Source organism: Neofelis nebulosa, chromosome 11 (genome assembly GCF_028018385.1).
Source record: "Neofelis nebulosa isolate mNeoNeb1 chromosome 11, mNeoNeb1.pri, whole genome shotgun sequence".
NCBI classification, from domain to species: Eukaryota; Metazoa; Chordata; class Mammalia; order Carnivora; family Felidae; genus Neofelis; species Neofelis nebulosa.
In genome coordinates, this window is record NC_080792.1 from 51,053,743 (window position 1) to 51,069,230 (window position 15,488).

The 15,488-nt window shown below is 45.4% G+C and overlaps 1 protein-coding gene across 2 annotated transcripts in view; it reads right to left on the reverse strand.

Annotated features, from left to right (window-relative positions):
- The window catches only part of COLEC12 (collectin subfamily member 12), a 194,961-nt gene that overhangs the window by 23,477 nt on the left and 155,996 nt on the right, over positions 1–15,488 (reverse strand). For both annotated transcript variants that reach the window (XM_058692557.1, XM_058692556.1), the window contains 3 exons: positions 3,497–3,985; positions 2,136–2,272; positions 771–880 (listed from right to left, as the gene is read on the reverse strand). In XM_058692557.1, the coding sequence (XP_058548540.1) occupies positions 771–880; positions 2,136–2,272; positions 3,497–3,985 (736 nt within the window). The remainder of the gene's footprint in view (positions 1–770; positions 881–2,135; positions 2,273–3,496; positions 3,986–15,488) is intronic.

The following is a 15,488-nucleotide window of genomic DNA, read 5'->3' on the forward strand; positions in this document are numbered from 1 at the left end:
GGAGGTGAGTTTGCATAAATTCTGCTCCATGTGGTGCAGCTTGTTGCCTATTTTCATATCCATTAGAGGCAAGACAGGAGTTGGAAGAAGTGAAATTCAGATTGGTACAATTCAGCCACGATACGACCCTTGGGCAGGATTAGGGAAGGAGCTGACAGCCTGGGATTGAATTAGGGGCACAGAAGTCCCCATGAGCCTGGGAGTCTGAGCAGGTTTTATAAAGGGCTTCCATTCTTTGTCGTTGCCTTTACAGAACTCAGGTCACACTGGACTTACAACACACACCTTCATTCACGGTGCACCTGTCATAAACTTGTAGTTCATAATCATACTCTGGCCAGAAGCCCCGCTGGGGTCAGGGGCAGTGATGGTGTTATCCTCAAGGGAACTCCCAGCTCTTGTCAGGAACAGGGCTGGGGCAAGTTCTGATCGTGCCTGAAGTAGTCTGGGCTTCCTTATCCTTCAGAGCACCATTTAAGGAGAACACCTCAGTCCAAGTACCATACTGTGAGCTTTTATGAGTCTCTGATTTTTTTTTCCCCATATAAATGAAAAAAATTCACTCCATGAAAAGAAAAAGGAACCTTATGTTATAGCACAGTGATTCTCAAGCACACGTGGAAATACACAACACTTGTACCAGAAGCCTCAGTGTGAGGGGCATCTAGGGCATCGGTGGTTAAAGAAGAAACTGCAGGGGGTCAGGCAAAAGGTGAAAAACAAGAGCAGCCCAAGTCTTCCCAAGGATCTGGAAGGCTCTGAGCACTCACTTGTACTCCGGAGACGTCCCATCCAGCCACTTCCATTCATTTTCGTGCTCCGAATCTGTGAGGCCGATCCAGTGGCTGTCTCTTCCTACTATCTGCTTTTTTATCCATTGCTGAAAAACAAAACAGTGACAATGTGTTATTATTTTGGGGTCACACATACCTGGGGGAATTCCCCTGTCCCCTGCAGCATTTGGGGGAAAAAAGGACATTTAAAAGAGGATGTTTGTTAGAGCACATACATGCTTCTGCTCTCTTTTTTACTGCACCTGTTTTGTTTTGCAGTGTTTTGGGGCTTTGACACTTTCTCCTCTTATAAGTTTGTAAGTAACGTTTATGGGACGCTTTTCCTCTTGTAAATCACCCAGACAACTCAATGAATCCCACCAGGCTCCATCCCTCTCCATCAGCCGTCGCTCCCATGTTCTAATACTACTAACAACTGTGGCATTATTGAGCTCTTCCTTTGGCCACGTCCCACGTCCAGTGTGTCACATGCCACATGTCTTTAAGCCTTCACAGCAACCTATGTAACCAAGATAGTAAGTGGCTGGGCTGAGATTAGACCCAAGTCTACACAGTCTAAAGCCCAGGCACCTGACTGGATGCTCATTCCTGGTCAGTTATTGCAGGAAACATCTGTTTTCAGGGTTGTGTCTGCTGGAGATACTTAGGGAAAAGGAAGGAGGCCACTGGAACAGTGTGGCACCAAAGCCCATTGGCATGGTTGCTAGAGGGACCTCAGTTTCAGTCTCAGCTCTGCATTACTTTTTAATCCCATAAATAAAGCCATTGAACCTTGTGGGGCCTCAGTTTTCTTATCTGTAAAAAGGGGATAATAATACCCCTAGGTTCTAAGGTTGTTGTGAGGTGTAAAGGAGAAATGCCTTGTACCGTGCCTGGCACACAGTAGGGGCCTAGGGAGTAGTCAACATCGTTATGTATGGGCTCTACCCTGTGGTCTTCTCTGCTCTTCCTGACCCTGCTGAAGCCACAGATCTGGTCCCTTGCACCCGCCCCTACAGTGTTCATGCCCCTTTGTTTCTCTCTCCACAGGTGTTTGATGCCAGCCTGCAGGCTTCTTTTCCACATTACGGTTCTTTTGACAGCCACCAGAGGCGGGGTTTGGGGGGAGCCACAGATCTCCGGCTTAATAACGCAGTATCTTCCAGGTAAGAAGCAAGAGGACAGAATTCCTGTGCCATGAATGCTTCTTGTCACTGGATAAAGCCCAAATCTCCAGAATGCGGCCTTCTGTGTTTATGTGACTATAGATTCTTGATATCTTCAAATCCCCAGTAAGCATGCAATTTCCAGATGTAAACTATCCTTAAATTATACTTTTCTCCAAGTATGCTGCAAACATACCTGTTCCTCTCTTGTATTTATGAAAACAAGATGTGAAGACTTGTCTTCACAGAAAAGTTTTGCATCCTCGAAAATGTCTTTCTCAACCGAAAAATAGTAGCATTTGTCTGTGAAGTTCTTCCAGTGAGGTGGGCAGCCTAGGAATGCAAATGTTTAAGATTATTAATTAGGGGCGCCTGGGTGGCTCAGTCAGTTAAGTGGCCGACTTCAGCTTGGGTCATGACCTTGCAGGTCGTGAGTTCAAGCCCCGCTTTGGGCTCTGTGCTGACAGCTCAGAGCCTGGAGCCTGCTTTGGATTCTGTGTCTCCCTCCCCCTCTGCCCCTCCCTGGCTCATGCTCTGTCTCTGTCTCTCAAAAAATGAATGAACATTAAAAAAAAATTTAAAAAATATTAATGAAAACACAAACACACACACGAAGCGCTATGCCTTTCTTCAGTTATATGTCAGAGGCCACGGCTTTGGCCTCACTTCCCTCACAGACCAGGAGTGAGCAGTTCCAGCGTCTGTGTGTAAGCCTGTGACTGCCCTTGACAGACACCTTGGGAGCTAAGACTGGTCCAGGAGGGCAGGCCACAGAGCACACAGTAGTCAAAACTACGTAGCCTGGAAAATTATTTTTGCTGGGTCTTAGTTCCTCTGTGTCTGGATTAGTATTTACAGTGACAGAAACAACAACAAAAGGCAATGCAGATGCAGATGTTCCACATCAGTCTGGAGTCACATGGAACTAATCAGTAACTAGATGGGAGCACCCAGAACCAAAGCTGGGCTTGTGGAGCTACAAGGATGACCAGAGTCGTGCTTAAGGAAATCAGGTGGAACTGGGTGTGATTCAAAGGAGAGAAAAACAGGCTTGGTTGATAACCAAACACTGAAGGTTTTGCCAGGTTATCAAAATTTAGTAAGCAAATTTAAGAATTATAAAAAAACTAGAAGCACCATAACACCTTCTCGAAACAATGAAATCTGGTTTTAGTAACAAAATTCCATCTACGTAGTTACTGAGGGATGTCTGTCCCCCAGATTGAAGGGCATAAAATGAGAACAAAATGGGTGGGAGGTAGCCAGCCTCAGACTGTCACAAAGGAAATGTCTGGGGACGCATTTGTCCGAGGGCTTGACTTAGCTACACAAACAAGTGCTAGAGAACCTGATGGTGTTTAGAGAGAAACACATGTGCCTGAGTGACACTGCCTGGTGCAGAGGCCTGTGAGAGCAACGGGGTCCATGCCTGCCCACGTGGTGCCTTCAATGCCAAGACAAGTGGGGTGTGGGTGGCATATGGGCTGCATGCTGGGGGCTGGGCACAACCCCACACAGTGCCCTTGACCCTGGTTGTGAGGGAGGGCTCAGACTTACCATTGGCCTCAGGTGCAGAGGTTGGCTCATTCTGTAGGGCCAGGGGCATCGCTGCCCCTGATGGGCCTGGGGGGCCAGGGGGGCCCTTTGGGCCTGGCATGCCTGGCACCCCAGGCAAGCCTGGCAGCCCCCGAGGTCCAGGCACCCCCGGCTCTCCCACGGTGCCCTGCAATCCCTGGAAGCCAGGAGGGCCCTGAGGGCCAGGGAGTCCATCCTTGCCTGGTGGGCCTGCGGGGCCTGGGTCTCCACTGGGGCCCTGAGGGCCAGGCTTCCCAGGGGATCCACGGGAGCCTTTGGGGCCCTGCAAGCCTTTGGAGCCTTTGCCGCCACGCTCTCCAGGGGGGCCAACTGGCCCAATTGGGCCCCTCTCACCAGCGGGGCCAGGTGGACCAGGCTCTCCCTTCTCTCCTTTTTGTCCTTTGTTGCCAGTGGGACCAGGGGGTCCCTGCTGTCCTCTGTCGCCTTTTGGACCCCTGGGGCCAGGAGGACCTAAAACATAAAAAAAATGTACATGGCATGAACAAAAATCCATTGTGAGTGATAGTGAAGAATTTATCTTATAAAATATCTAATTAAAAAAAATCTAGACATATAAAATATATTCATTAAAGGACTGCTTCTTGTTTCACTATACTGTTGTCGATGGTATTTTTTTCAAACAAAAAGGTTTCTTAACTAAGCTCACCCTTTCTGCTCCAAGCATTTAGAATATATTTTTTTTAATGTTTTTTTTTTTCTCCTGTTTTTGAGAGAGAGCAAGCAAGTGCACAGGGGAGGGGCAGAGAGACAGGGAGAGAGAGAGAATCCCAAGCAAGCTCCATGCTGTCAGCCCAGAGCCCGACGCGGGGCTCAAACCCATGAACCATGAGATCATGACCTGAGCTAAAGTCGGATGCCCGACCGACTGAGCCACCCAAGCGCCCTGCATTTAGAATATATCTTAACGGCACACAACCCTCCGGTATCCACTGATGTTTTAGGGGGAGGGACAGCTTCATGCCAACAACCACAGCAGTGACTCACACCATTCACCTGGGCTCCCTTAGTCGTCTGGGACTGTTCCATCACCAGGAGAAAAGCAGTGCAAGTTGGGATGGGGATTCTCTCCTACTATTTCCTCTTCTTTTCATAGAGTTGAATGAAATATCCCATCCAATGTTGAGAAGCACCATTCTGCTAATTCATCCTCACCAAGTGGCAGCCTCTCCTCTGACACCTCACTCACTCCCTCCTGGCCCCTCTGCCAGTGCTGCAGGGATGCTGCTGCCCTTGAGGCTGAGCCTTGCTCACCTGTGGAACAGCTCAGAGGGTCTCTGGGGGAAAGTGTTCTACGAGCTGGGCTAAGTGTCATTTTCCCCAGTTTGTTAGTCTAATAATGCAAATAGGGCTGTGGGCTACGGAAAAAAATAGGCAACCATCTAATTGGGCAAGGGAGAGGAAAAACAACAACAACATTTTTCCCCCAAAGGAAGAAGGCAAATACCTGCTCATCCCTTGTCATCCTAGAGATGCTCACACAACCTGGGACTGTTTTGTTTTCTGTAAATTCTTAGAGGTGACAGGGAACTGCACACAAACATACCACAACCAGGATTTATATGGTGACTTGACAGTTTTTGAGCTAGTTTCACATACGTTATGTCATCTGAACTGTATCTATGAGATTATATTCCCAGAGCACATTTGAGGACGTGTAGGGCCAGAGACACCAAGCTCTTATTCCATGCTAGCTCCTTAAGACAGATCTATCCAGGAGAATGAGACATGAACAGTTACAGTCTAGTGGTGGAGCTGGAATGGTAATTCCTGTCTTCTCGTTGCAATGACTGTATCTAGGAGGACACTATTCTCAAATATTCTACTCCCCGGAACTTTTGAGTGTCTGAGATCTCATTGTTCTTTATGTGAATAAGTAAAAGAGATCCACACTCGCTCTTTCCATAGAAGTGGAAAGCCTTTCAGGCTGGATGGGCAGAAGTGCTGGGGAGAGGGAGAGTAGATAGGCCTCCCACCCTATGTTTTTCTTGATCCCCTTACCCCACTCCTCCCCCACCAGCTCATCAGGACAGAACACTGAAGCAGGCCTTCCCGCCTCAATGGGGAGGGGGCGTCTCTCTGCCCCACTCCCCTCTCTAGGTCTTGATGGATGTCCACTGTACCCTCATATTATCCATGGCCCTAACTAGCCCACCCATCTCTGTTCTCCCGTAGCAAGAACCTTGGCTCTGGACTCAGCTTCCCTCATTTAAGGTACTCATGATGTTGCCCTGGATTGACTGGCAGACCTACTACCAAGCTCTAAGAGAGTTCATGCTAATGGTTAGGACTAGCTTCAGTGTGTTTTTTTTGAGAACCCTTTCTAGGGGTCTTTCTCATCTGCTTGAGAAGACTTTGTAATGAAGAATTTTCTCTCCGAACCCAACTCACTGACTTTTGCCCACCAGCTCCTATTGGCTGCTCTCCATCACTAGCTCTCCTGGCCCTTATTTCCATCTCATAGTTGGACCGTCCATTATCTCTGGGATGTCCTGCCAGCACCTCCAACCTGACATATCTAAAACTGACCTTATCACCTCTTTATTGTTTATGCCCTTCTTCCATCATCCCTCATCCTACATCATCACAACCACCTCTTCCCTCTGTCCTTCATCATGACCCAGTGTGGGGGGTTCTCTTTTCAGCAGATTTTTATAGTATCCTCTATAGTAACTGCTCTTCCTACCTTTGATTCCTCTCCATTCATTCCACTCTGTATCTTGCCCACATTTGTCCCACAGCTCTGATCTCCACTTGCCCTAAAATATTTTGTCCCCACTACCCGGTCATGTGGTATTAAATCAGGGTTTTCATGACCTGGTCTAACATGTCTTTAGTCCATCCTCCTCTGCACTTCTGCATATCTCTTCTCTTAAAATTGCCTCTGCTCATATCCATCTGGAGAACTGTCATCCACCTACCACGTAATCCTCCCTGGTGGAAGTTTTTCCTCTTTCTCTAATCTTTTAGTACTTGTTTGTTCTTTGAGAACACTTCTCCATCTAGCAGCTAGCAGTGTCTGGTGTATAGTCCTTATTCAGACAGTGTTTATCAAACCAATGTGCATCACAGATCTAAATGCCTAGCATGCTGATGCCAACAGTTTGGGCCCCAGGAGAGACCAGAAGGGAGAGATTTTGGGGGGGAGCAGCGATTTGCTTGGTGCCCCTTACCTTTCTAAGAAGTAAAGCTCCACTCAGTCTATGTATCAGGATGCTCCTGGCTGCTGCTACGGAATGGTCCTGGGGAGATCTTTCTTGACTCTACACACATTTAAGAATTGATCCAGTAGTCTCTTCATCTGCAATCTGAGGTTTGTTTTTTTTTTCTTTTTAAGCTGAGGAGGCTCTTGGAATGTATTAGTAAAGATAGAGAAAGTGGATTTTCATTGTCAAATCGATCTTCTGTAGAAAAGTATCTTAGTTCCTTTGTGTGGTTGAGAAATAGTGCCCTAGAGATTAATAGTGGGGATGGTGGTGTGGGCATTCATTCCTCCATCATGGATGTAGTATTATGGAAGGTTCTAGCGGAACAATACTGACAAATAGGCCAAGACAACAACAACAAAATTCTAATTTAGTTAGAATAATAGCAAAAATAAAAGTAGCTTTTCTTCTCACCTGTTTCTTTTTATGGTCTATGTTTAGACTTTAGAAATCCAAATAATGAAGAGGTTTTTTTTGGGGGGGGGGGAAATTCAAGTGCTTTAGACTCTTTATTCTTTATTCCTTATTCTCCTTATGGGTTTTGCCAACAATCAGTGTTTCTCAATCACTCACAACTGGGTTTGGTACTATACTTGCAGGTTATGGGAAATGGGTTTACCCATGCCCATGGAATAGTGACTGTTCTGGGACTTGTCTTCCTGACATGACAGGGAGTTATATTTCTTCCAGAACACCTTCCTCTTGTTTCTTTTTTTTTTTTTTTTTTTTTTTAATTTTTCTTTTCAACGTTTTTTATTTATTTTTGGGACAGAGAGAGACAGAGCATGAACGGGGGAGGGGCAGAGAGAGAGAGGGAGACACAGAATCGGAAACAGGCTCCAGGCTCCGAGCCATCAGCCCAGAGCCTGACGCGGGGCTAGAACTCACGGACCGCGAGATCGTGACCTGGCTGAAGTTGGACGCTTAACCGACTGCGCCACCCAGGCGCCCCACCTTCCTCTTGTTTCTAACAGAACTCTGAAGACACACAACTCTCTACTCCTCTCCGGGTATGAATCCGAGACCTTCCTTACCTAGGATGACAGCTTTTCATTAATCTTATTTCTCTCTGAGGTTGGGTGGGTTTATTATGTGTTTAGCTATTTCCCTCTGAACTGAAGTGCTTCTCAAATGTCCCCACTCACTCCACACAAAAGTTGTGGCTTATTTTAAGAATGGCATCAAACATGGATCCCATAGTCAGTGCAAAATATCAGCAGGTGCTAACTTCCAGATCTTGGGAAGGAAGGGAAAAGATGTCAATATGCAAGGTTTTGCCTCTGATATAAAGGTCGAAAATCTCTTTTTAAAAAATATTTATTTTTGAGAGAGACAGAGCATGAATGGGGGAGGGGCAGAGAGAGAGAGGAAGCCACAGAATCTGAAACAGGCTCCAGGCTCCGAGCTGTCAGCAAAGAGTCTGACATGGGGCTTGAACCCATGAACCTTGAGATCATGACCTGAGCTAAAGTCGGATGCTCAACCACCTGAAGCACCCAGGCACCTCCAAATTTTTTAATTTTATTTTTAATTTATTTGAGAGAGAGAGTGGGGGAGGGGCAGAGAGAGAGGGAGAGAGAGTCCCAAGCAGGCTCCATGCTGTCAGCGCAGAGCCTGATGTGGAGCTTGACCTCATGAAACTGTGAGAACATGACCTGAGCCAAGATCAAGAGTTGGATGCTTAACTAACTGAGCCACCCAGGCACCTTGAAAATCTTATTTGTGATGCATTTCCCAGCTGGATTAGAATGAAAACTGAATTTTTTACAGGAATTGCTACATCTCTCTTAATAAGACAAGGTTGAATATCAATGACTGTGGATAAACTCCTGACAAGCACAGGGTTATCAATTTCTTCATACATGGCTGCCCCAGCCTTGGGAGAAAACCATCATGACACTAGAGCAGGAAGCTGGCACTCTACCTTCCAATGCTGGGCTAAGTAAAAATGTACTCTATGTGTCCCATATGTAAGAGGATTCATTCATATACTTAAGTATTCAGTAAGACCGTACTTTGCTCACTAAGAACTAGAAATTTACAACTTGTTTCTTTTTAAAAATTACTGAGGAAAAAAAGCTAAAACCACTGGCTACCTGTAAAATAGCCATACTGGCTACCCGTAAAAAATAGATTATTAATGCCAGGGGTATATCTTCTTCTAGGACCTGGGATACTAGCATCAAATATTAATATCTGGACGATCCCAAGCTTTTAGGTCTTACTTGAATCTTTAATTGGGCAGCTGCTGAAATGAAAAGAAGATGAAATAAAAGACAAGTCACCCCTAGTGCCTTAAAACCGCAACAGTGAGATAAATAACCCAGGATTATTTATGAGCTTGGGCAGTAACAACTTGTGTTCAGAGTCGAGAATGTGGTAAATGCTACATGTGGAGGCAGATGTGATGTCCCCCTTCAGAAGCAAATTTGAGATTTGCTTTCAAGACCAAGTGAGTGGCTCCCTGGCTCAAGATTCTGAAATGCCAGAATACCCAGGTTGCTGGTAAAGCCATTGCAAGCTCCAGAAATGCCTGAATATGACCTAGACCAGATCTTTGAGCAGCCTGTGTTTTACTGCCAGCAAAACATCCTCCCTGTTCCCCACCCTCCAGAATTGGGAGCCTTGAACACCTGAATCCTCTAAACAGTTTAAATTTTTTTTTTTTAATGTTTATTCATTTTTGAGACAGAGAGAGACAGAGCATGAATGGGGGAGGGTCAGAGAGAGGGAGACACAGACTCTGAAACAGGTTCCAGGCTCTGAGCTGTCAGCATAGAGCCCGACGCGGGGATTGAACTCACAGACCGCGAGATCATGACCTGAGCCGAAGTCGGCCGCTCAACCAACTGAGCCACCCAGGCGCCCCAAAACAGTTTAAAGAGGACAGAGTAAATTTACATCACTTTGCTGTTTCTGGTTTGGAAACCAAACTGCAGGCCCTGAGGAGGACCAGCCCTGTGTCCTACCCCTGAGAGAAGTTTCCAATTTGTTTTCCAATAAAGCAGAAAGTAGAGAAACCACTTCAATTCTTACTGCCCTGCAAGATTTTGGAGACTTCATTTTAGAACCTCTAGTGGTAAGGTTAGAAGATAGAGAAAACTAGTCGTATAATCTGAGACATTTTTTCTTCTCATTTTTTTTAAATATGAAATTTATTTTCCAGTTGGTTTCCATACAACACCCAGTGCTCATCCCAATAGGTGCCCTCCTCAATGCCCATCACCCATTTTCCCCCTCCCCCCATCAACCCTCAGTTTGTTCTCACTGACGTGCTTTAAAAGTACTTGTTTGAGGAAATTTAAAAGATATTATTTGGCAATAATTTTGAAAAATAATTTGATTCTTAACCTCATGTTTAAGACAGGCTTCTGGAAAGCCACGGAAGCTCCCTCTCCACAAATATACCCTTGTCCACAGGGTATATTTAAACCACCATTTCTCACCAACTGGCCACAGTTCTGTTTCTATGCCCTCAAATGCCTGCTCTCAAAGGTCCTCAGACAAGCAGTCTTCTTTGAGGAAGCATGACAAGAATGGCAGTTGGCAATGAGAGAAATTGAGGCCTCCTGCCTGATCCATTCAGCCTTCCTACGTATCTGTCAAGGTCCAGCTCAAATGTCAATCTCTTACACCTCAACCGACTGTTCTCCTGAAAACAAACACTTCCACATTTCAACTTCCCAAACATGCCATCTTTTCTCTTACATCGTTGCATAGCAGCAGGGGCTCATGTGGAAGCATCCGTTTGGGAATTAGATCCAGGGTTAGTACTCTCTGACATTACTAGCTCCTTGACCTTGGATAAGTTACTCAGGCTCTGTGCCATGGTTCCCAGCCCTGCAAATGCGGAATGCTGGTAATTCCTACCTTAAAGAGATGGAACAAGGAAAACAGACAAATTAACCAAGTGCTTAGCAGTATGACTGGCACACTGCAGACAATGGACTGGAAAGTGAGTGAAAGCTAGCTGTCAGCAGCACCTGACTCTGAGTCCTCTCCAAGGCTAGGCACTGGGCTGCCAGCAGTAAGTACTTTTGGAACCAAATCAACACTGACCCCATCTGTACAATTTTATTCCTTGAGCACACGAAGCTGTTGTTTGGCACTGTGACGTAGCAGCTGGGGCTGCAGCAGAAATCCTGGGTAGGCACTGAACTTACTCACATTTGAGTATGAATATTAGCCAACTGCCTGCTAGGCACTGTACAAAGAGCTTTATTGACATTATCTCATGAAGTTCTCATAACTCTAAAGGTAGATGCAGAATAGGAAACTGAGGCAGGGAGAGGATGAGGAACTTGGTATTTGTGTTCAGGTCTATTTCCAGAGCTCTTGTTCTTACCCACTAAATCTGTTGCCTCTCTCACAAGAACAAAGGAAGGGAGCACTCTGATTGTGCTAGGAAGGTGCACCTTGCATTCTTTGCTTCCTACCCGAGAGTGCACTGTGACGTTATGACGAGTGAAGTCCTCCACATACACAATGAGCATAAAGATATTTACATTATTTGTAACAAAAACAAGGCTTTTCTAATAAAGTATTTTTGGTTTATGGATAAAGGGATAATTGTTGCTGGGATTCAACATGGGGTTTAAAATCTATTTCCAGTTATCACCTAGCTTCAGTGCAAGCAGGCAGCTTCAGCTTCTACTTCGCAATGAGGCCAATGTCTCCTGTGACTGAACGGCATGCACCATATGCGTGAGGGCTCATTAAGTGAGAGTCCAAAGGATTTCCCAGGAAGCATCAGGGTATTCTGAATCTTGCAGAGGCAAGCCCAACATAACCCAAAGTTAATCCAATCCTGCTCCATCCTACTTTATCTCATCTTTCCCTCATCCTCAGGAACAAGATTTGCTGGGAGGGACAGAGGAAAGGCACTGGAGAAGTGCAAGGGGAAATGGAGCTCTGTCCCCAGTCTCTTCTTCCGTGGGAACACCTCGTGAGCATTCCCGTTCTGGAGGAAGTTGAACAGATGGAATAGAATGGGGGCAGTTTGTTTGGCCTGAGAAGTTTCATTTACCTCACAGAAAGTGCAGGTAATAAAAAGACCAAGGATAAAAGTAATATAGGAAAGGCATATGTGAAAAGGAAAAAATCATTCAGAAACCAGGATCTCAGGTGTTTCAGAAGCACGGAGTCAGAAACCTCATTCTAACAGATATGTTCCACTTAATATGTCTAAACAGGCCTCTGAACCTGAACCTCCCCAGTCTGTCCATCTACCTACTTGCTTCAGCTAAAAACTAAGGAGACATCCTGCTCCTCTCTTTCCCTCACCCTCACAGCCAATCCACCCATCAGCCTCATCTAGCCACATACACTGGCCCCTGACCCTGTGTTCAGTTTCTGTCCACATCCCTCCACCACCACCCCTACAACACACCATGCCTCACGGCTGCTCCTCTGGGCTTCGGACACTTTGCGTAGGAAATTCTAGGGTCTTGGGCATCAAATGGGGTCAAGAACAGGTTGATGTGAGCTCTGAATACTCGCAGCCCCTTGAACCTGTAGACTCCTCCCCCTCGGCAGAGTTCAGCCAGAGGAAGCCAGTCAGGGCTTCTACAGCAGGGCCCTGTTGACCACGGAAGGGTAAGGCTGCCCTTGAGTCTGCCTACAAGACTCCTCCTCAATGATGAGACCCATTTCTCTTATATCCACGTCACTCATATCTGGCCCATAGCTCCTCACTGGACCCCCATCACCCTGCTTGCTCCCCTGTAATCTATTCTTCTCCCACCTCACCCCCTGACCCTGCACCCAGAATGACCTTTTAAAAATATAAATCAGACCATGTCACTACCTTGCTTAAAACTAACCTCCCTGTCGTACTTTGAACGAAATCCCAGCTCCCTGCCCTCACAGACTACTTCAGGGGCAGCTGGGGACCGTAGAGGAGGGTCACTCACTTTCAGCGATTACTGACGGGGTTGGCAGCATGGGCTCTGGCACCAGGAAGCCTGGACTTGATACTATTTAGCTATTTACCATCTGTAAATTTGAGCAGTTTCCTTAAACACCTCTCTAAACCTTAGTTTCCTCATCTGTAAACTGGTTATGATCTTATAAGTTCCTATCCTACAGAGTTTGTGCAAAGCACTCAGTATACTCACATTCAACATTAGCCAATAAAAATAATCACAATAATGGAAACATTAATTTAAAGCCAGGGTCTGAATGTTCAACTATAAGCTTTTCACACACTTCCCTAGCTGACAAGTCACACTGTCTATACACACTAAATATGTCAAAAGTTTACTTGTAGAAGACAAGCTAGCAATTGGACTAATGGAATAATAAAACCATGAAACTTACAGCTGGAAAATGGCCAGAAAACTATAATAGGATTTTCTAAGGTTTTACAATGCCCAGAGAAATTTAGCAAGCTCTTATTTCATGTGGTTGCATTATCTATTGAGATATGGCCTCATTCTGAATTTGAGAAAAAACAGGGAAAAACTAGTCCCCTAATACCTTTTCTATCATTTGAAAACCTGTCCCTTATTCAGAGTATGACTTACACCCACAGTGTCCCTGCAACTGTCCATCCCCCAGTTGGGACATCCATATTTCTCAGGGAAGCCATTATATTTACAGGCAATGCCAATTTTTATAAGCAACATCATATAAAACCAAAATGTTTTCTATTAATGAATACTCATTAGTCTTTGTTTCACCCTCCTCAGATGTCATTTAAAATCTCTTCCATGTGACAGTCTTTAAATAGCTATAGATAGCAGCCTTGTCTCCCACTAAGCAGTCTCTCCTACAGGTTAAAGTTCCCAGGTCCTTCAATCTTTCCTTGAGCACATCTAGACTGCATAATCCTGGGAAAATTTTTCTGAACATGCTGCTCTGTGAATGTCCCTCTTGAAAGGGACCCCTCCAAAGTACACATTATCCTCCAGGGGTAGTCTTGCCACACTGAATGGAGTAAGATATCACCTCCTTCATTTTGGACATATTTCTATTGATACAGTCAAAGATCACATTAGATTCACTGGCAGACACAGTGACTTGCTTACAATCAACTAAAACCACCATGCTTTTCATGCATACTTCTTTAAGCCATGCTCTCCCATCAACATTGTTCTATTTGTTTTTTTCCACCTACCAGCAGGATTTTACATGTATTCCCTATCTCTTTCATTTGTTGGTATCTTTTTATTATTCTAGCCTCTCCAGGTCATTTTGGATTATGATTCTGTCATCCATGGGCTAGTATATATAGTTTCATGTCATACAAGTATTGGGTTACCAGGTCATCCATATCCTCATGCTAGTCACGGACAAAGCTGTTGAATGGGCCCCTGCCATCTGCCATCCAGACTTGCTGCCAGCCTCACAGGGGCTCATTAACTACCATTCTTTGGACCCATTCTGTGGTAGACACACCCTAGGGTCATCTCCAATGACTCATACCCTCATGTAATCCCTTCCCCTTGAGTGTAGAACCTGTGACTTGCTTCTAACCGACAGAACATGGCAAAGATGATGGCATGTCACCCCCTTGACTTACATTAGATGAGATGACGTTACATAACACAGTCTCAGCAGACTGGAGCTAGAGACTCCCTTGCCAGCTCTGAAGAAGCTGCAGTGTTGTCAGATGGTCACATGGCAAGGAACTGTAGGTTCCAGCTGTAGGTGGTCTCCAGGCCAGTACCCCTTACTTCCCTGAAATCCCTCAGGAACCTCAATCTCACATTTGCAAGGACATGAATTCTGTCAAGCACCTGAGGGAGCATGGAAATGGATCTTTCCCCAGTCAAGCCTCTGATGAAACCTCAGCCCCTCAGTAACACTGCACCCTGGTGAGAGACCCTAAGCAGAGGACCCAAGCCTTGCCCAGACTCCTAACCCACAGATATTGTGAGATAAGAAATGGGTGTCACCTGGGTGGCTCAGTCAGTTAAGCATCCAACTCTTGATTTCAGCTCAGTTCACGATCTCATAGTTGTGAGTTCAAACCCTTGTCAGGTTCTTTGCTGACAGCATGGAGCCCGCTTCAGATTCTATCTCTCCCTCTGCCCCTGCCCTACTTGCTCTCTCTCAAAATAAAAAATAAACTAAAAAAAAGAAAGAAACAGGTGTTGTCTTAAGCTGCTGAGTTTGTAATTTGTTACATAGCACAGAAAACCAACATAACCCATAAACCCATATAACTGTGCTATAATCCAGTAGCTATTTTTACCATCTTGTTCTTAACAACATTAGTGACAAATGCCTTGGTAAAATCCAGATATGCTATTTTTTATTCTCCTAGTTTAAACAACCGAATAACTCTGTTAATACGCAGAAATAAGTTTAGGTTCACCTGCTTTCTTTTTTTTTTTTTTTAATTTTTTTTAACATTTATTTTTATTTTTGAGACAGAGAGAGAGACAGAGCGTGAAGAGGGGAGGGGCAGAGAGAGAGGGAGACAGAGAATCTGAAACAGGCTCCAGGCTCTGAGCTGTCAGCACAGAGCCCGACGTGGGGCTCGAACTCACAGACTGTGAGATCATGACCTGAGCCGAAGTCGGACGCTCAACCGACCGAGCCACCCAGGCGCCCCATCACCTGCTTTCTTAATGAACTCCTTATGATGACTGCTGCTTTCCTGAAGGTTCACAAATTATCCTCTTCTCAGGCTTGAAGACAAATTCCCATTCTACACAGTGTGTAGAATCCACCTATATCCTCTTTTTGAAAATCAGGATTATTTTGCTTAGTTAACAGGTAGTCTCCTGATACTCTAAATCTCT